This window comes from Branchiostoma floridae, chromosome 10 (assembly GCF_000003815.2).
Source record: "Branchiostoma floridae strain S238N-H82 chromosome 10, Bfl_VNyyK, whole genome shotgun sequence".
NCBI lineage: Eukaryota > Metazoa > Chordata > Leptocardii > Amphioxiformes > Branchiostomatidae > Branchiostoma > Branchiostoma floridae.
Window position 1 is genome coordinate 12,897,595 of NC_049988.1, and position 16,907 is coordinate 12,914,501.

Genomic DNA, 16,907 nt, shown 5'->3' on the forward strand with positions numbered 1-16,907 from the left:
TCTCGGATAACAAACGCACGAGGAAGGTCGACGATTCACTGGTATCATTTACAAAGCAATCACTGGTTGAACAGAAGCATGTCACCGGCGATAGCACATTCGCACGCCCGGCTGATTCTCTGGTGTCTAACGATCGGCCTTGGTAACTGTCTTTTACCTGATGAAAGTAAGTGTCGATTTTTTCCATTCCTTTATGTGGATAGTTTTTTTTGTTAGACAATATTCTTTGAGCAAAATGTACAGTTTTCAACGGTATAGGGGCTCTACCGCGGTAGACATTTTTTTACGATTATACAGTTGTTATACAGTTGTCTTATTGGTGCATGTATGTAACGCCACATGAATCGAAAAGATATATGGTTTATGTACGTGGATAAGAGTTAGGAAGACAAAAAATCATGGTTTGATTGTCACACTGTTTTTTTAATCGTGTGATATATACTATACACTAACACTGAGCGACAGAAACAAAGGCTAGAAGCTATAATGGTCACCATACTCTTTTCAGGGCCTACATAGGCCAGCTCCTTGGCTCCAGGGCCAACATGCCCCCTAACAAATTTTGCCACAGACAATCCTCAGAAGCCTGGATGCCAGACAGTTTCAGGGCCTGCACAGGCCAGCTCCTCGGCTCTAGGGCCATCATGTCCCCAAAGAAATTTGGCCCCAAACAATCCTCAGTAGCCTGGATGCCAGACTGTTTCCAGGGCCTACATAGGCCAAGTCCTCGGCTCTAGGGCCAACATGTTCCCAAGAAAATGTTACCCCAGCCCCATTGAGTCAAACCCTGTACCCTTTCCCCTTAGTAATTACTTCAGTACTATGAGGGTTTTAACAGTGCAAAGAATATTGTCTCGAATTTAGAATTTAAAACCTACAATTTGCTAACCCGTGTTACGTAAAATACGTACGTAACGTTCAAATTCAACGTCTAAAAAGCCAACGCTATACAGTAACGTATTTTGCAAGAAAATATAATTTCCAAAGCACCCGTTCCCTAATATGGAAATAGATAATATCATCAAAGACGAAAGTACTTTAGAGTATGACCTGTGGAACTGGTGCATATGATTTGATTTAACGGCAATTGTATCTAGACCAATGGGCTGTTAACACAATTTTCTGCAATCAATAGAGAAACCGGGCCATTTGGACATCATATTGAATGAATGAATGAAGACCTTTATTGTACAGTTTTGCCCAACCGAGCTAAGTACATGTCACAACAAGTCAAGATATATACATATAAAAGTATCACAAATCTAGTCTAACACAAAAATTCGGCTTCTTCTCACTTCTTGGTGATGGTGAAAATGTAGGACTGTATGGGTTTCGCTATGGTCGGTTTGTCAAAACGCATGAGAAATATAAACTTATCAGTGCTACTCATGTGTCTAAAATGAGGGAATCTACTTTCTATATAACTAAATAGAGTATTTCTATCATTGACATACATATCGCAATCAACTGTGAAGTGTACTTCATCTTCTACCATGTTTGAGGTACAAAATTGCCAGACTCTTTGTTCTAGAGGAGTGCGGTTGTGCCTTCCTGATTCAATTCGCAGTCGGTGGCAACTGATATAATTGAATTCTCTAAATTGTGTCATCTGGGTTTAGAAATTACGAATGGCTTGGGTAATGTCATTGAGACTAATATACGTGGCAAAATATGGCTGAGGATCTTAATCTAGATATTTCAGAAAATAGATTTTCATCGTGAACAAAGAGCCCTTTTACTACATAGGATTGTTTTTATTGAATCTATGTAGTTTCATTATATATGCCACGAAATATCTTATACATGCACCGTTAAAATATTTAATATTTTCATTAAACATCATACAAGTAGATCATACGAGACATCAATATGTGTTTTTTAACTTTTTATTAACATATCAGAGAACGAAACCATCAATCGACAAATCGTTCGCATACATGATTAGTTAACCATCCAATAACTTAAAACTAAATTTTGGCAAAAACAAATTTGATAACAATTTATTACAACAGCGCAACATAACTAGTGCTAAAATATTAATAAAAGCTTAATTTTGACGCAAGCAAATTTTACGAGTCGTAAACAATCCAGCAATATAATAAAACAATACAACACAAAATAACATTATTATTAGAAATGAAAGCTCAATTTTGACGAAATCAAATTTCCCATGATAGCTACCATTATAGTAGTACGTATATGTTGTTTTTCCCATGCAATACGGCACGTATACGTCTATTCACCAAGTCTCCCAAGGTGACATTAAAACCTTTCCACGGTACTCCAGAGTACGTAATTTGATTACCTACCCATGGGAAAACGACTGTTAGCTTCATAGATCATATTCAAAAATCCATTAACGGTATTACCGGTATTGTTGTTAATCTCTCTTTACTTCGCTGATCAAATATCAAAGTAACTTGTTTAAGTCTCTATCAGACTCCGGATCGCCGCAAAAATCGTAGAAATGGAACAAATAGAGGAGTAAGACGGCCAGAGGAATATAACCGGCTGGGGAACAGCTGGCGCTCTCTGGTGTGTGTGTGTGTGTGTCTGAGTGTGTGCGTGTGAGTATGTGCGTGCATGTGTGTGTGTGTGAGTGTGTGCGTGCATGTGTGTGTGAGTGTGTGTTTGTGTGCGAGGGAATGTGTGCGTGCATGTGTGTTTGTGTGTGAGTGTGTTTGTGTGTGTTTGTGCATGTGTGTGTGTGTGTGTGAGTGTGTATGCGTGCGCGCGTGTATGTGTGTGTGTGTGTGTGTGTGTATATGTGTGTGTGTGTGTGTATTTATAATTCACACATACACATGTATAGTTCTGTTTTGGAAATACCGCCTGTTAACTGTTGACTGAAATATTTAAGTTCACTTATGCATCTTTTATATACTTTTAGACCTCTTTTGATACTAAACTAACGAGGTCATTATGATTACAGTAAATACTACATTTTAGATAAATCTTAGAAGCTTTCAAACTCCCTGGATTACTACGAAATAAAACAATTTAGAAATAAGTTGAAAATGAGTTGAATAATTTGTCACAGGAGCTAATTAGACATAGAATTACACATAAGAAACCTAATATTAATTTAGAGAACACCGAACACTCTATTATTCTGGCTATCATCACGGATATTCATATACACAACGCAGCGTACAGAGTTTATAATAACCATGACATATGAATTATTCTATGATTCGCAAATGTTGGCCTATGGCCTTCCATTCTTTTCTTGCGTCGTAACCGAAATAATGATATACCACTGAAAGATGAAGGTCAGATATGTTTTGAGATATAAGCTTTGACGATGAGGCCTTCCGTGCCAGTGGCTTTGAAATTTAACGAGTACTCAAATGTCAAGAGTCATGCGTCGCAAAGAAGCTTTGGTGAATATAGATACCCGTAAAGGGACATAAACTTTTCATATGATTGCCAATTAATAGATAAGTTGATATCTTATAGACGTATAGATAATTTTTTTTTTCAATCAAAAAGTTGTATTAATGATCAGGTACATTGTCGTTGACTGTTGTTTATGTAGTCTATTTATTCATCATCATATTTTGAGGCACGTCAGGACCCCGCATTTATTTTACTCGCTGTTAAAATCAAGACGGGGCCCGGCGTCAATCATACGCCGTAGCATAATCATGATGACACTGAGAGCTCTCCTCACGTATCCAGCGGACCATCGAGACAAATTCAGTCGACCGAAGCTAACGCTAGTTCACCTTTTTCCGTCAGGTAGCCTATATTCGTACTTTAAGGATATCAAGTCGACGGACGGTGCATGGTTTTAAACTACCATATTTAACAGTTTGACATTACAACGGGAATAGGTTACCCCAGTATTTAAAAACATTGCATTTTATATATAACAACGGATATAGGTTACCCCGTGGATAAAAGTGACCATAGCATAACTCAAAGAAACATGCTTACATCCACGGCACGTTGCAGCTTCCACTTTTTGCTCACGGCAAAGTAACACCAGGATTTCAACTCAATTTCCTGTTGGCGGTTAAAGTTTTACACCCGCCATAGCAATACTCCAGGATATGCCCACCAAGCCCAGAAGCCACATATCGGATGGAACTTCGTAGTCGAAGCAATCTTCTTTCATTAGGAAGGTCCGTGTTTTTATTCTTAAGGCCATGTCTTGGCGATGATTGCCTGTCGCGTCGAATAGTCTGGGGCGTCCATTTATTTTTTAGCATAGGTATTCCCTCACGTAGTCTGGGTGGTTATATCACATACATTATGTATAGCACATTAGACATAGGGTATGGACAATACAATACCTTCAGTTTAGGCCATATTGACTTAGTTTTCTGGATGACATCCGCGCGCGCATTAAATTTCGCCTGTTCTGCAAAAAAATGTGGCTACATGTCACCCAATAGCATCCCTGGTCAATCAGAATTTTATACTTACAAAAGGACCTGTACATGTTCTCATGGATAAGGGGGGCACATGGTCAGGGCATGGGGCCAGAGCGCACTTGTTCCCTCTTTGAACAAAAATGGCAGTAAAAACATTATAGAAATGGAAGAATATCGTCTGGTACAGTCTTACTGGAGGTGAACATACGACAAACCAAACCTGGGTAAGAATTAAAGGGGCATTCCACTCCACACGGGAGTGTTATTTTACGATAGATATTAATTTTAGGAAGTGATAACTGCATACTACTTCACATTATACGATAAAGTACCCAGTTGCTCCACATGCCTCAAAAGCATTCAGTCTTCTACTAAACTCCCCAAGTACCCTCTAATTGAATTAATCCTATGGCTGAATACAATGCAAAACTTTTAGGTAAGGTTACAAAAATAATTTCAGGTTCGCTAAGAAATCTCGTCTTGTTCTTGTATTCTTTGCTATCTTATGAGCAATTTGCCTTCTCGGTGTGCTTAGCGAACCTCATTTATTCCGAAAATATGTACGATAAACACAGTGTCTATGCGTATAGGGAATGCATGGGTAGGGTCTGTATGGGTTTACTAAGTGTCATTATTGTACACATCACGTAATTCATCCCAAGGTGAATTCCACAAAATTCGGCTGATTATGTATTCATTGCCACATTATCTAGCGGAAAACAATACTCCCTTCTGGAGTGGAATGCCCTTTAACTGGATGTTCAGTCACATGGTTTAGCAGAATTTTTTTGCTGGATATTTTCCCATTCCTTTTTCGCCCCACGTATTAGTTTTGGGGTCCTCAGAGGACGTCATCCATAAAATTAATTCATTATGGCCTTTTATACAAATTTCGAATTCGTCGAGCAATCGCATGGCAACAAGGATTTCACAGAGGCAGAGCAGACGCATAAAGGCCACGTTTTTATGTTTGCCGGTTCACCGATTATAAATGCGAACTCAAAACAACAAATATCCAAGCTATCAAACCGATTCATGCTATTTCAGGCGTCCTTACAACTTCATAAGTCATTTAACACAATTTTTCTCTCCTCACTCAAGAGTGAATTGATACCTGTCTTGATTAATAACACATCCGACGCCTGGTTCTTTGCTATAAACACAAAACAAAACCACCGAGTGAGCGAAGCGAACGAGGTAGTTTTATGAGGTGGTTATAGCTAAGGGACAGGCGTTACGAAACCATATACACCTAGGAACAGGCTGGTCATTAACGTTATTATCATGTAGCCTATCGAAAGTAAGATATTTTAAGAAAATTTGGTATACAAATTCCTGCATGACGCATAGATCCTCCAATAATTATTAATAATGCAGAATTTCTGACAAATGCATTTGACAATTTACAATTTTCCTGTAAACAGAAATGTGTGTAAATTTGGCTTTTGTCTTCGTTAAATAATGACATATTTGATACGCGATGACAATACCCATTAGCTAAATGGTAATCACACCAATCTCCTAGATTGATTGACCGAGTTACAAAGCGTAGCATACTAAGAGAACAAAATGAGATTTCACGCACAGTTTAATCGACAAGGAAACATAATAACGTTAATGGATTTTGCGGTCATCTTTCCACTGTGATTGACACAGTAATTAATCTCTTGAAGCATATGTATTATATGGGTTGATCCACAGAAGCAATAAATGGAAAGTTAGCCATGGCCCATTAATGTATAAAGAATGGTCATCTCTATAGCATATATTAGATCCAGGGATCGAATTCAAGACCTACCAAATGCAAGGCGAACACTGTACCCACTTGGCCATTTCGCCGGCAATACCCTGTCACATTTGGCGAAAATCGATCGGACGACGATTCTGCGGCGATCGCCCGAGCCTCGCTTATAATGATAACTTAATTGCACAACCATTGTACAGGGTAAAAAGTATGACTTATATGTGACAGGGACGGTTTTCAGGTGAAAACTACGCGCAACCCTCTGTGGATCTTAGATATGGCCGATCTTCCAACGATACGCCCGAAGATAGTGGATAATGTGACAGGGGTATAATGACATATTTGACAGGCAATGAAAATATCCATTAGCTAAAAGATAATCATAACAACCTCTTCGGTTGATAGAGCAAATGGCAAAATGTAGCAAAGTACTAAGAGAACTAAATGACATTTCCCGCACAGTTTAATCGACAAGGAAACATAATAACGTTAATGGATTTTGCGGTCACCTTTCCACTGTGATTAACACGGTAATTAATCTCTTGAAGCATATGTATGGGTTGATCCACAGAAGCAATAATTCAAAAGTTAGCCATGCCCTTCCGAAAGATACAACGATTATGATTATGAATGTATGAAGGACGTTCATCTCTATAGCATACCGCGGTAAATACAGAAATATTCGCGGTGGTTTTATGTTTTTTATGGCAGTAAGAGCCTACAGTTCATGGTGCTACCGCAAAATTAAAACCAGCATGAACAGACCTTTTCCCGCTACCGCGAAATTAAATCACCGCGAACTTAAATGCATTTACAGTATTTTACAGCCCGAGATAGAACTCACGACCTACCGAATGCAAGGCGAACACTGTACCCACTTGGTCATTTCGCCGGTAAAGCCTACGTCACATTTCAAAATTGGGGCCCGGCCGGGCAGCTTTCGGGAACGAAAAGTATGATATAGAAGACTCTAAACTACAACAGACGTAAATAGAATAGTCGTGGGAATTATTTGTGTGTATTTAGACGTATGCTGTTCTATTTTTCGGCCTGGTCGGGTCCCGGTTTGGAAATGTGACGTTAGCTTCAGGCCTAGGTGTCAATTCCCAACCCGGGACCCGGCCGGGTAGCTTTGGGAAACGATAAGATGTAATACGAAAGGCAACAAAACACACAAAACTTTTTTTAAATCGTCAAGGGGCATAATTTGTGCATATTTCTTTGTAAACAGTTTCATTTTTTGTTTCCGCAAACAGCCCGGCCGGGCCCAGGATTTGGAATGTGACGATAGCCGAAAGGTAAACTTGCGGCACCGGTGCGGCACTCTGGGGTTCGCAGATGATTCAACAAACTTCAGAGATAAAGAACAATTCTTTTTTCTTTTTTCATTTTGTTTATTTTGTTGTCTTCTAAGTCATACTTTTGCGTATTACGCACTGTCTAAATTATAAAACATCACGAAAACAACAAAACAGTACCGCAGCGAACGAACCCCGCAGTGCGGCACCAGTGCCCCAAGTGCAGTGAGGGTCACAGCGCTGTCTAAAACCTCTTTCCACAAAGCCAAACCCATCTTCCTACATGTCATAATTGATTACTTCTCATACATAACAGTAATCATATGACGACAACTTGTCAACACAACTCAGTCTATATGATCTCAATTTTCAACCTCGACATACCAGCATTCACTCAACTTGTCGAGTGTGACGTCTTCTTCTATGTAATGACGTCGGTTTTGCGTTCAAGCTGTCAAGGCAGAGAATGAGCTCGCTATTTTTATATTTCAGTCTGTCTTCTCGCTTTATTGCTATTGTATATTAATGCGAGTGTGCCAGGCCTTCAATGCCATTTGAAGGTTTGATATAGATGACCCGATAATGATTCAAAGAAGCTACGTAGGTGCACGACTCTGGCTTTGAAAAGGACAATGATAAATGATTTGATACAGTCATTTGTGGAACTGATTCAGAAGGTTACGCTGCAATGAGTAGCTAATCTACGATTTTGGTTGTCGTGTGAGTGCAAGTACTGATAATTTTTTATACAGCCATTTGAAGATCTGATTTAGATTGCAATGTCTCAACGAATGTCTCAGCAAAGCAAACCAAACCAACGAATTTATGAATTTGATAGTCTTTGGAGTATAGCACCAATAGATTCCATACAGTCATTTGAAGATCTGATTTAGATTGCAATGGTTCAGAGGAAGCTTTGGTTTTGGTAGTTGCTGGGTATAGGGATTGATAGATTTTATACAGTCATTTGAAGGTTTGACTCATAATGTAATGCTTCAACAAAGATGTGGATTTGGCAGTCGTTTGAAAGCAGGAACTTATAGATTCATACTATTTGAAGATTTAAATGACAATGATTAAGAGAAAGCTTTGGTTTTAAAAGTCATTGGAGTGCAAGAACTGAGAGAATCCAAACAACCTTTTGATACATATATGATTTAGATGGAAATGCATCAACGAATCTATGATTTTGGCAATTGTTTGACTATGGTACCAATAGATTCCATAAAGTCATTGTAGGCCTGATTTAGATAGCAATGGTTCAAAGAAGCTGTGATTCTGATTTCCAAGGACTGATAACTTTATTTCTCACACACACACACATACACACACACACACACACACACACACACACACACACACACACACACACAATCACAATCACACACACACACACACACACACACACACACACACACACACACACACACACACATACAATCACAATCAAAATTAAAATTACAAAAACAACACACGCTCAATCAAAGACATGCCTAAAACTAGAAATCTCTTAAGCCAACTTAAAGGGGCATTCCACTCCACACGATGGTGTTATTTTCCGATAGATCTTGTTAAGTTTAGGAAGTAATAACTGCATACTACTTTACATTATACGATAAATTACCCAGTTGCTCCACGTGCCTCAAAAGCATTCAGTCTTCTACTTAACTCCCCAAGTACCCTCTAATTGAATTAATCCTACGGCTGAATACAATGCAAAACTTTTAGGTAAGATCACAAAACTAATTTCAGATTCGCTAAGAAATCTCGTCTTGTTCTTGTATTCTTTGCTATCTTATGAGCAATTGCCTTCTCGGTGTGCTTAGCGTACCTCATTTATTCCGAAAATATGTACGATAAACACAGTGTCTATGCGCATAGGGAATGCATGGGAAGGGTCTGCATGGGTTTAGTGAGTGTCATTATTGTTTTACAAAACATACATCGCGTAATTCATCCCAAGATGAATTTCACAAAATTCGGCTGATTGTGTATTCATTGACACATTATCAATTGGAAAACAAGACTCCCTTCTGGAGTGGAATGCCCCTTTAAAGGAAGTATCAAACTACCTCCTCAGGCACAGAACAAGGCGATCGCTTACGAATTCAAACAGCCTCATCTTCTTCACCGGACGTAACGTCTTGCAAAGAAAATTGCTTGTAAAGACATCGTGGCGTCACGGCGGATCAAGTAGACTTCGTGTCTGCGCCAGACCTAAAGAGAAATTGCCTGGTCTTAGTCAGCTTTTAATAGGGTTCCTTCATGGTTAAACACGACGTTATTACTGTGTAAACGGCGGCATTGAAAACAGACCTGAAGTGGATGACTCTTGAAGATAGAAGGAAAGTGTCTACACTTTGCATGATGTACAAAATGGCTAACAAACTGGTGTACGTACCGACTCATAAGTATCTAATACCAGAAAGTAGCTACTCAAGCAACTGGATATGGTTTTGGAAACGTTTGGACAGAATACACTATCCTTGGTCAGTAACAAACCATATCCAGTTGCTTGAGTTACTACTTTTTGGCGTATCTTATTACCTGGATGACTAACCTACATCGACGTATCTAATACCAGCTTTAAAAAAGAACAAGGAATAGTCATGCCTTTAAGTACTGTACCAGAGTTATCAACATAGGATTGATGTGTTCAACAATTCCTATTTTCCTAGGACTCCCATAGAGTTGAATTTGTTATCACCAAGCACAGTAGGAGTATCTATACGTTAGATAGTTTTAAAGAGCATTTACTGATAAATGCCCCTACATTGCTTCATGGCAACGAGTACCACCCTTCAACATTAATGATTTTAAACACCTGAATCATTGATTGATAACTCCGGTACCAGTAGACATGCGACTTCATCTTGTTATCTGCATTCTTCTAACACTTATAATACTTGAAATGGAAGGAAGCGTGATGAAACATGTTTTACAGACTTAAAGGGACCCTTTTTTTTATTCTGTAATCCCCAGTTGAAACACTCCAAAGGTCGAGACAGATTAATTGTGCGTAGAAAAGTGCCGAAGTAGCTCACAAACGCACGGCAAGGCACTTACAACCCTTTGGAAAACCTTTTAGTCCCGCTCAAGGGACCCATTATTCTACCAAAGCTTTCTGTGTTCACGAAAAATGAAAAAGGGCTGGACAAGTGCTTTTGTCCTCAAGAGAGAGAGAAACCTTTTTGCTTGAAGTGGTGAAAGCTTTCTTTGACTGCTTTTGCCCGAAATTCTAATGTTGTGTTACCTCATGAATGCGTAAAAAGAGCTGAGCTAGATTATATAATGGGCTGAGATATATGAAAAATGTTGTGCTTCCGAACACGGCCCCAGAACAAAATCATAATCAATTGGAAGGAATTCTCTTATTTTATCTCATTTTTAGATTTCGACTGAAGTGATCCAACAAATACAGCTAAAATGCTTTTCTGGTCATTATACAAATATACATTGTGTAATCACAATCTTCTCAAGAATAGAAATGAGGAGAACATGTCGAAAAACTATTCTACAATATTTTCCCTAAATATTTTTATCACTAAGATATCAGATCGACAATTGTATGCCCCTTGCCTGGAGCGTCAGTGGTCGACCAAAAAAGATCGGGTCGGTAGGTTTTGGTAGCGTTTGTCGGGTAACCGTAAACACAACATATTTTTCTTCGACCTGAAAATACGTTCAACGGTTTGAATTTTGTAAGGATGATAGGCAATTACTTAGAAATTATTTAAATCGAAACAGACAGAAAATGAAGATGACTTACAGTATTTAGGGCCAAATCAATCGGTCTTCATCAGGAATACGATCCACTTTTTTGCTGCGCATTGACCCTTAGGATGTGTGACGTCATTAGTGGGTCAAAGGTTACCCCAAAGTCGATACCGGCCAGCGTCTCGCCTCTACGTGGTTTAAAGAGACATGTTTCTTTTTGTGGTTGATGAAGGTGAAAACTTGAAAAAATGTATCATGCTTTAACTCAGGTTGGCTTTCAAAATGAATGTTTTATTTTCTTTCTTTCTTTCTCTTATTCTTTTCTTCTTCTTTCCAGTTCACGAGCTCGTCCAATCGGTGGAGGCTTGGAGAGACTGCCCAGAGGCGACCATGTATCAGGAGTACCTAAAGTACTGCACCTCCATCTTCGTGGAAAATCTGCAAAAGCTTGGCAACGAGAGTGACATTTGCCTCTGGCCGGATGCGTCTTCCACTGCTATGGAGTAAGTGATGATAAGCTCTTTCGCAGGTTTCATTACGCATGCGCTGGCGGAAGGAATTCTGGGTAAAATGGCAAAAACATTTCGACATTTTGTGGGCTCCTGACGTGACATTGTTACGCCTATATGCAAATCGAGCAATGGTCAAGACGAGACTGTTTGCTTCTTTGGGGCCTTTACCTTTGACATATTATCCAGAATTCCTGTCGCCACACATACGTAATGAAGTTTAAGAAATCGGTTATTCTCGAACATGAAAGTGCATTTTGCATTCTCCAAGAAGATGCTAGGAGGCAAAAAAAAAAAATCCTGTTTCTATTACAAACATAAGGAAGCAGTTTAATTACGTAGATACGTAACAAAAACGGGTGTCTAAAATAAAAAAAAGCCTCAAAAATTTAAACTGTTGTCATTTTTGCCTCTCAATTTCAACATCTCCTTGTTAATTTTAAGCCCATTTTGTCACAAATGTTATACACTTTTTAGTTATTACGTTGGTAGCCAGGATCAAGAATTCCATTCTTGATTTTCCTGCCTAGACTTTTTTATTCTTTGATTCTTTGGAAAGCCACTTTACACGACTTTCTCCACTCCATCCATGTTTAAAATGTGTACCTGACTTGTATGGCGATGGGAGAAAAGGTTCGGGGTCCGCCTTACAATAACGTGCCCTAGACACAGTGAATTAACCACCAACTCCCCCTACGTTCGCACGGCTTCAAGAAAGGCCTTTGAGTCGACCTTGTCATAAACGTTATAAAGTACTGTACATTTTGGTCAAGGGCCGATGGATTGGTCATGACCAGAGGTGCCGGTTACTTGGGAAAGGATAGAAGCTAATCGATCACAGTAGGCGCCACCTTTCAGACAATGGTATATTTCATCCATGAGAGGTTTTCAAGCCATGGGCAGAGGCGATCTACAAACTTTCTGTGTAGTTACGTGTTTTGAATATCAGGAAAACAATATTGAAAGAGCACGTAAAAAGTTATAACTTGTGCTTTTGTATGTCAGCTGTCAGTGCCATAACGTTTTTATTCACAAATATTATAACAACTAGATGTTAATTTATCATTTTATATGTTAAGCTACATTTTAAATCCTGTTTTTATACCCACTGTAAAAATATGCAAGCCAGCCATGTATTAATTCAATAAACCATTTCTCTCCCTTTAGTCATCTGTCTTGAACAACAAACAAAAAACGGTTCTTAGAAATCTAAAAAGAAAAGTTTGTTTATAGAATCATAAATACTAGTAAGGAGTTTTTAAAAAGTTGATCATACATGATAAACAATAAAACTGTTGACCCAGTCCATTTGCCTTTGTAGGGAATTTTAACCAATTTCAGTCTAAGACCAGTACTAGTGACGTCATCAGGAGTAGGTCAACGGTGCCAGGAAGTCTATACCTACCCACGTTAGTGTCAACTCAAGTTGAACCGGGAAGGCAACAGGTATCTGAATACTAAGTATAGTACCAACACAGGTCTAGATGGAATTTTACTATAACATATAATCTCACAAAATGTCTTGTTTTCTTCAATAGACCCTACAACCACCTAACTCTCTGCTTGGGGATCGCCGCCAACGAAACCAACTGCAAAGAAATGATGCTCTTCAACAGGTTCATGCTCGCCATCCACCGCCACTTCTACTCACACTGCGACACACCGCCGGAGAAGCCGAAAGACGCCCCGAAAAAGATCATCGCATCGTTCGTCAGTCTAACAACGGTGACGACTCTGTTAGCGGCGGGGTTGCTTGCAGGCTCCGATTATATTCACAGGGCCAGCTGACATAAAACGGGGTCCTGTGAAGATCAGGACCCCACTGGCCAGGATTTGGGTGAAAACACCGATACGACACCTAAAAACCTTGAAAACTCCTGAAGAGACCAACAATACATTGTAGTATATTTACGAAGGTACAATGTAGACTTGCGAGTCATTTGGGTTGGGGATATGATTCATATTTAGTGTATTTATATGTCACAAAATCCAAAGTTGTACCCAACACAATGTACATGCAATCTATTTTCGTAATAATTTTACAACTTTATGACATAATTGAATAACAGTCCTTTACTGCATTGCCAAAGTTTTTTGTTTTCTATTGCGAGAGGGGGGATACAAGCTTAGTCATGTTAAGGACCGCGTTTTTTGCACTGCAGTGCCACCCAGCGTTGAGAAGAAGGAAAGGTTATTATTACAGATGAAGAAGCAGAAAAACTAGCTGTATTACCCAATGCACATTTTTAAGCCAACAATTTTTTTTACTGCATTTTGAACCTGTGTATTTTTAAAAAAATCCGAAGTAGGTAGTAAGAAGAATACTTAAGGATTTGAAATTCATATCAGGCAACATTCTTGTGATTTATTCAGCTCACATATTTTGTGAAGCAATTTTAGTTTTTGAGTGGAAAATGCGAGTGGAATAATTTCAGGACTGGGAAATTTGATATAGTATAAATTATCCAATCTAAATTTGGACTATTAATGTAATTGACTTAGGTTTCACTTTACTTACCATATTGCTCGAACACAACTTGTTATGCCATGGCATGGCATTTAGAAAATTGCAGGCCAGTTTTCATTCATGCAATTACTATTATTAATGTGTCAACACACTGCAAATGTATGGACTAATTGGTGTGTCTACTAAAATACTGTATTTCTTGATGAGATGGATTGAATATAAATATTGAAGAAAAAAACACTAGCTGTGTTGTTTGTCTTTTGCAAGAACATTTTGCAATATCAAACCCAAAAACGACATCTGTCAGGTGTAATTGGTAAAACTAGGAATATTTCTAGACTTTTTCCAATTTTCTTTAGGTGAACCAGTCATTGGGAATAAAGAAAATGGGACAAAATATATAATGCAACAAAAATGCATATATACATGTAAAAAAACTGCCAACCATGCCAATTTGAAACCTCTGCTTGGAGAGTATATGGATACAATCCATGCCAAATCAAATTTTAACCACAAAACACACAACAATACATAATTGTTATTTATAGATATTTCTGAGATCAAGAATAACACTCACACAAGATGTTTTAGTGCAATAGATTTAATAACATCAACGTCAACAAAAGAAATAGCAGCCCATGAGTCTAAGTGGTGAAAGCAGAAAGCTTAGTATGACCATATATAAATATTGCACATTCTCACACATTTTCGTCTTTATTTGTTAAAGAAAAAAAAATGCCTGCGGATCTGATAATGGCTATAGAGTTCCCACACTATATTAAACAAAATGAAATTATCTGACATAATAAATTGCCCATCTTTTCAAAGCTCCACTATGCAAGCAAACTAGGGTGCAAAACCCTTTTGGCAAAATATATTTCACTGGTTTGATAAATCATAACGATACTATATTTTGATGTAGATAAAATTCATAGTATACCTGATTTCAGAATTCTATGATGTATGACAAAAACGTCATTTCATATTGAAACAATGTAGTAGTATACAGTAGTAGAAAAAAATGCAAATATTTCACAATGTACTGTAGCTCAAAGAAATCTCAATTCTCTGAGGTTGGGGTGTTGAAACTTGTTCCAGCAAGTAACAAGTCCCCTGAGCTACCAGTAGAATTCTCTTGATGATTCTCTTCCCTCTGTAGCCTAATGTTGTTGGTGATCCCTAGAACATCCCTGTGTACTTGACCTTTGCTTGAACTTGACTTCCCCGCATCCAACGTGCCAGAATTTGTCCCAACACCTTCTGTCCCTGAGTTTCTTCTCCTGCCAATGGTTAAAGAGTCTAATGCTGCTTCTGCATGCCTTAAACTTGACCCAACATTTCCACCAGACCCTTTCTTGGCCTCTCCTGAACTTGACCTCTCCTGTGACCCATGACCTCTGTCCTTTGACCTTTGCCTCATTAAAGTCTTTCCACTGATTGCTGCCCTTCCACTTGACCTCTTTCCAACCTCCCCAGAATTCGACCTCTCATTTGACACATGACCTCTACCCTCTAACCTTTGACCCTGTCCAAGCTTTTCCTGAGAAGTCGCCCTTGGCCTTCCACTGCTCAGAGTCCTTGACCTTTGAACTTGGAATGGTGATCTCCTTGCCTGACTTCGACCTCTGCTGTCGCCAGAATTACTGCGATTCGAGTTTGGGGAAAAGAATCCGCTTGGAGGTTTTCGTGATGGCGAGTTTCTTGTTGAGTCCAATCCACCGCTGATGTTGTGTATGGTAGGTATGGATGGAGGGACGGGTGTACGATCTATGATGACTGGGCCTAGTGTTGCAGAGGTGTTGGATGTCTGTACAGCTGTTATTGCAGCAAACTCCTCATTATGGCTGGAAATAGGCAGAGAAAACCTTACTTAAAATTCTGCTATGTTAAGCAAAATATGACAGTCATCCTATGCTATTATTGCTAAGGAATGGTCCCTATCTTCTGTCCTTTAAGTACTTAAAAACCTTAGTGTTAAGAAAACTTCACTGTCTTTGGTACTGAAAAACCTTTCCTGCACCTGTCCTTAGTACTGAAGAACCTTCCCTGTCCCAAGTCCATAGTACTAATTTAGAACCTTCCCTGTCCTTGGTACTTATTAAGTACCTCCCCTGTCCTTAAAACCAAAGAACCTTTCCTTATCCCTGAACTAGTACTAAAGAATCTTCCTTGTCAACTTTTCCCTGTCCTTAGTGTTAAAGAACCCTCCCTGTCCCTACCGTTAGTACTAAAGAAACTTTGTTGTCCCCTGTCCTTATTCTTAAAGAACCTTCCCTGTCCTTGGTGCGAACATTACTGTAACAACATTTCAGACATTTTTATATATTCCCATTTCATATCAACTTCTAACTAACTAGTAGGAATGCTTTGCATACCTTTGAGAGCTAGGTGCAAGTCCTCTTCCACTCAGAGCGAATCCCTCCGAAAACTGATCGTTTCCACCACTAGAAACATGGCTGCCTGACCTCTGACCTCTCACGTGCCTCCTCATCTCAGGGGGCACGAACCCTTGACCTCTCCCGTGAACTACGACCCCTATCCCAGGAACCACCAGTTCTATGCCAGTGTCCCTGTCAGTAGCATCTGTGTTGGGCTTGCGTTTGTCTGTTGTCTTGGCAACCCGTCGTCCCTGGTTACGGTGGATGGAGTCAAGCGGGTTCATAGGGTCGTAGACCATCATCCCGTCTATCGGACAGGTCGCACGCTGGTGAAGCAGCCATTGGTCGATGCAGTCCTTGTGAAACTGACAGAAAAGTAACACATACCGTGTTATTTACATTCATAAATTGCATA

At 39.2% G+C, this 16,907-nt stretch overlaps 2 protein-coding genes across 2 annotated transcripts in view; one reads left to right on the plus strand and one right to left on the minus strand.

The window, feature by feature from the left end:
• LOC118424232 (receptor activity-modifying protein 1-like) lies at nucleotides 1-14,981 on the plus strand. Its single transcript, XM_035832773.1, has 3 exons — nucleotides 1-166; nucleotides 11,476-11,641; nucleotides 13,186-14,981. The coding sequence occupies exons 1-3, from the start codon at nucleotides 79-81 to the stop codon at nucleotides 13,433-13,435; spliced, it is 504 nt and encodes a 167-aa protein (XP_035688666.1). The 5' UTR covers nucleotides 1-78; the 3' UTR covers nucleotides 13,436-14,981.
• The window catches only part of LOC118424230 (E3 ubiquitin-protein ligase Zswim2-like), a 14,234-nt gene continuing 12,043 nt past the window's right edge, over nucleotides 14,717-16,907 (minus strand). The window contains exons 11-12 of the mRNA XM_035832770.1: nucleotides 16,490-16,857; nucleotides 14,717-15,958 (exon numbers count right to left, since the gene is read on the minus strand). Of these exons, the coding sequence (XP_035688663.1) occupies nucleotides 15,175-15,958; nucleotides 16,490-16,857 (1,152 nt within the window). The 3' untranslated portion in view covers nucleotides 14,717-15,174. The remainder of the gene's footprint in view (nucleotides 15,959-16,489; nucleotides 16,858-16,907) is intronic.

Excerpts from the sequence above, each read along its gene's own strand:
- LOC118424232 (XM_035832773.1), top strand. The coding sequence starts at position 79 with ATGTCACCGGCGATAGCACATTCGCACGCCCGGCTGATTCTCTGGTGT. Across the intron at positions 167-11,475 it reads CTGTCTTTTACCTGATGAAA|TTCACGAGCTCGTCCAATCG; the intron begins GTAAGTGTCGAT and ends TCTTCTTTCCAG. Across the intron at positions 11,642-13,185 it reads GCGTCTTCCACTGCTATGGA|ACCCTACAACCACCTAACTC; the intron begins GTAAGTGATGAT and ends TTTCTTCAATAG.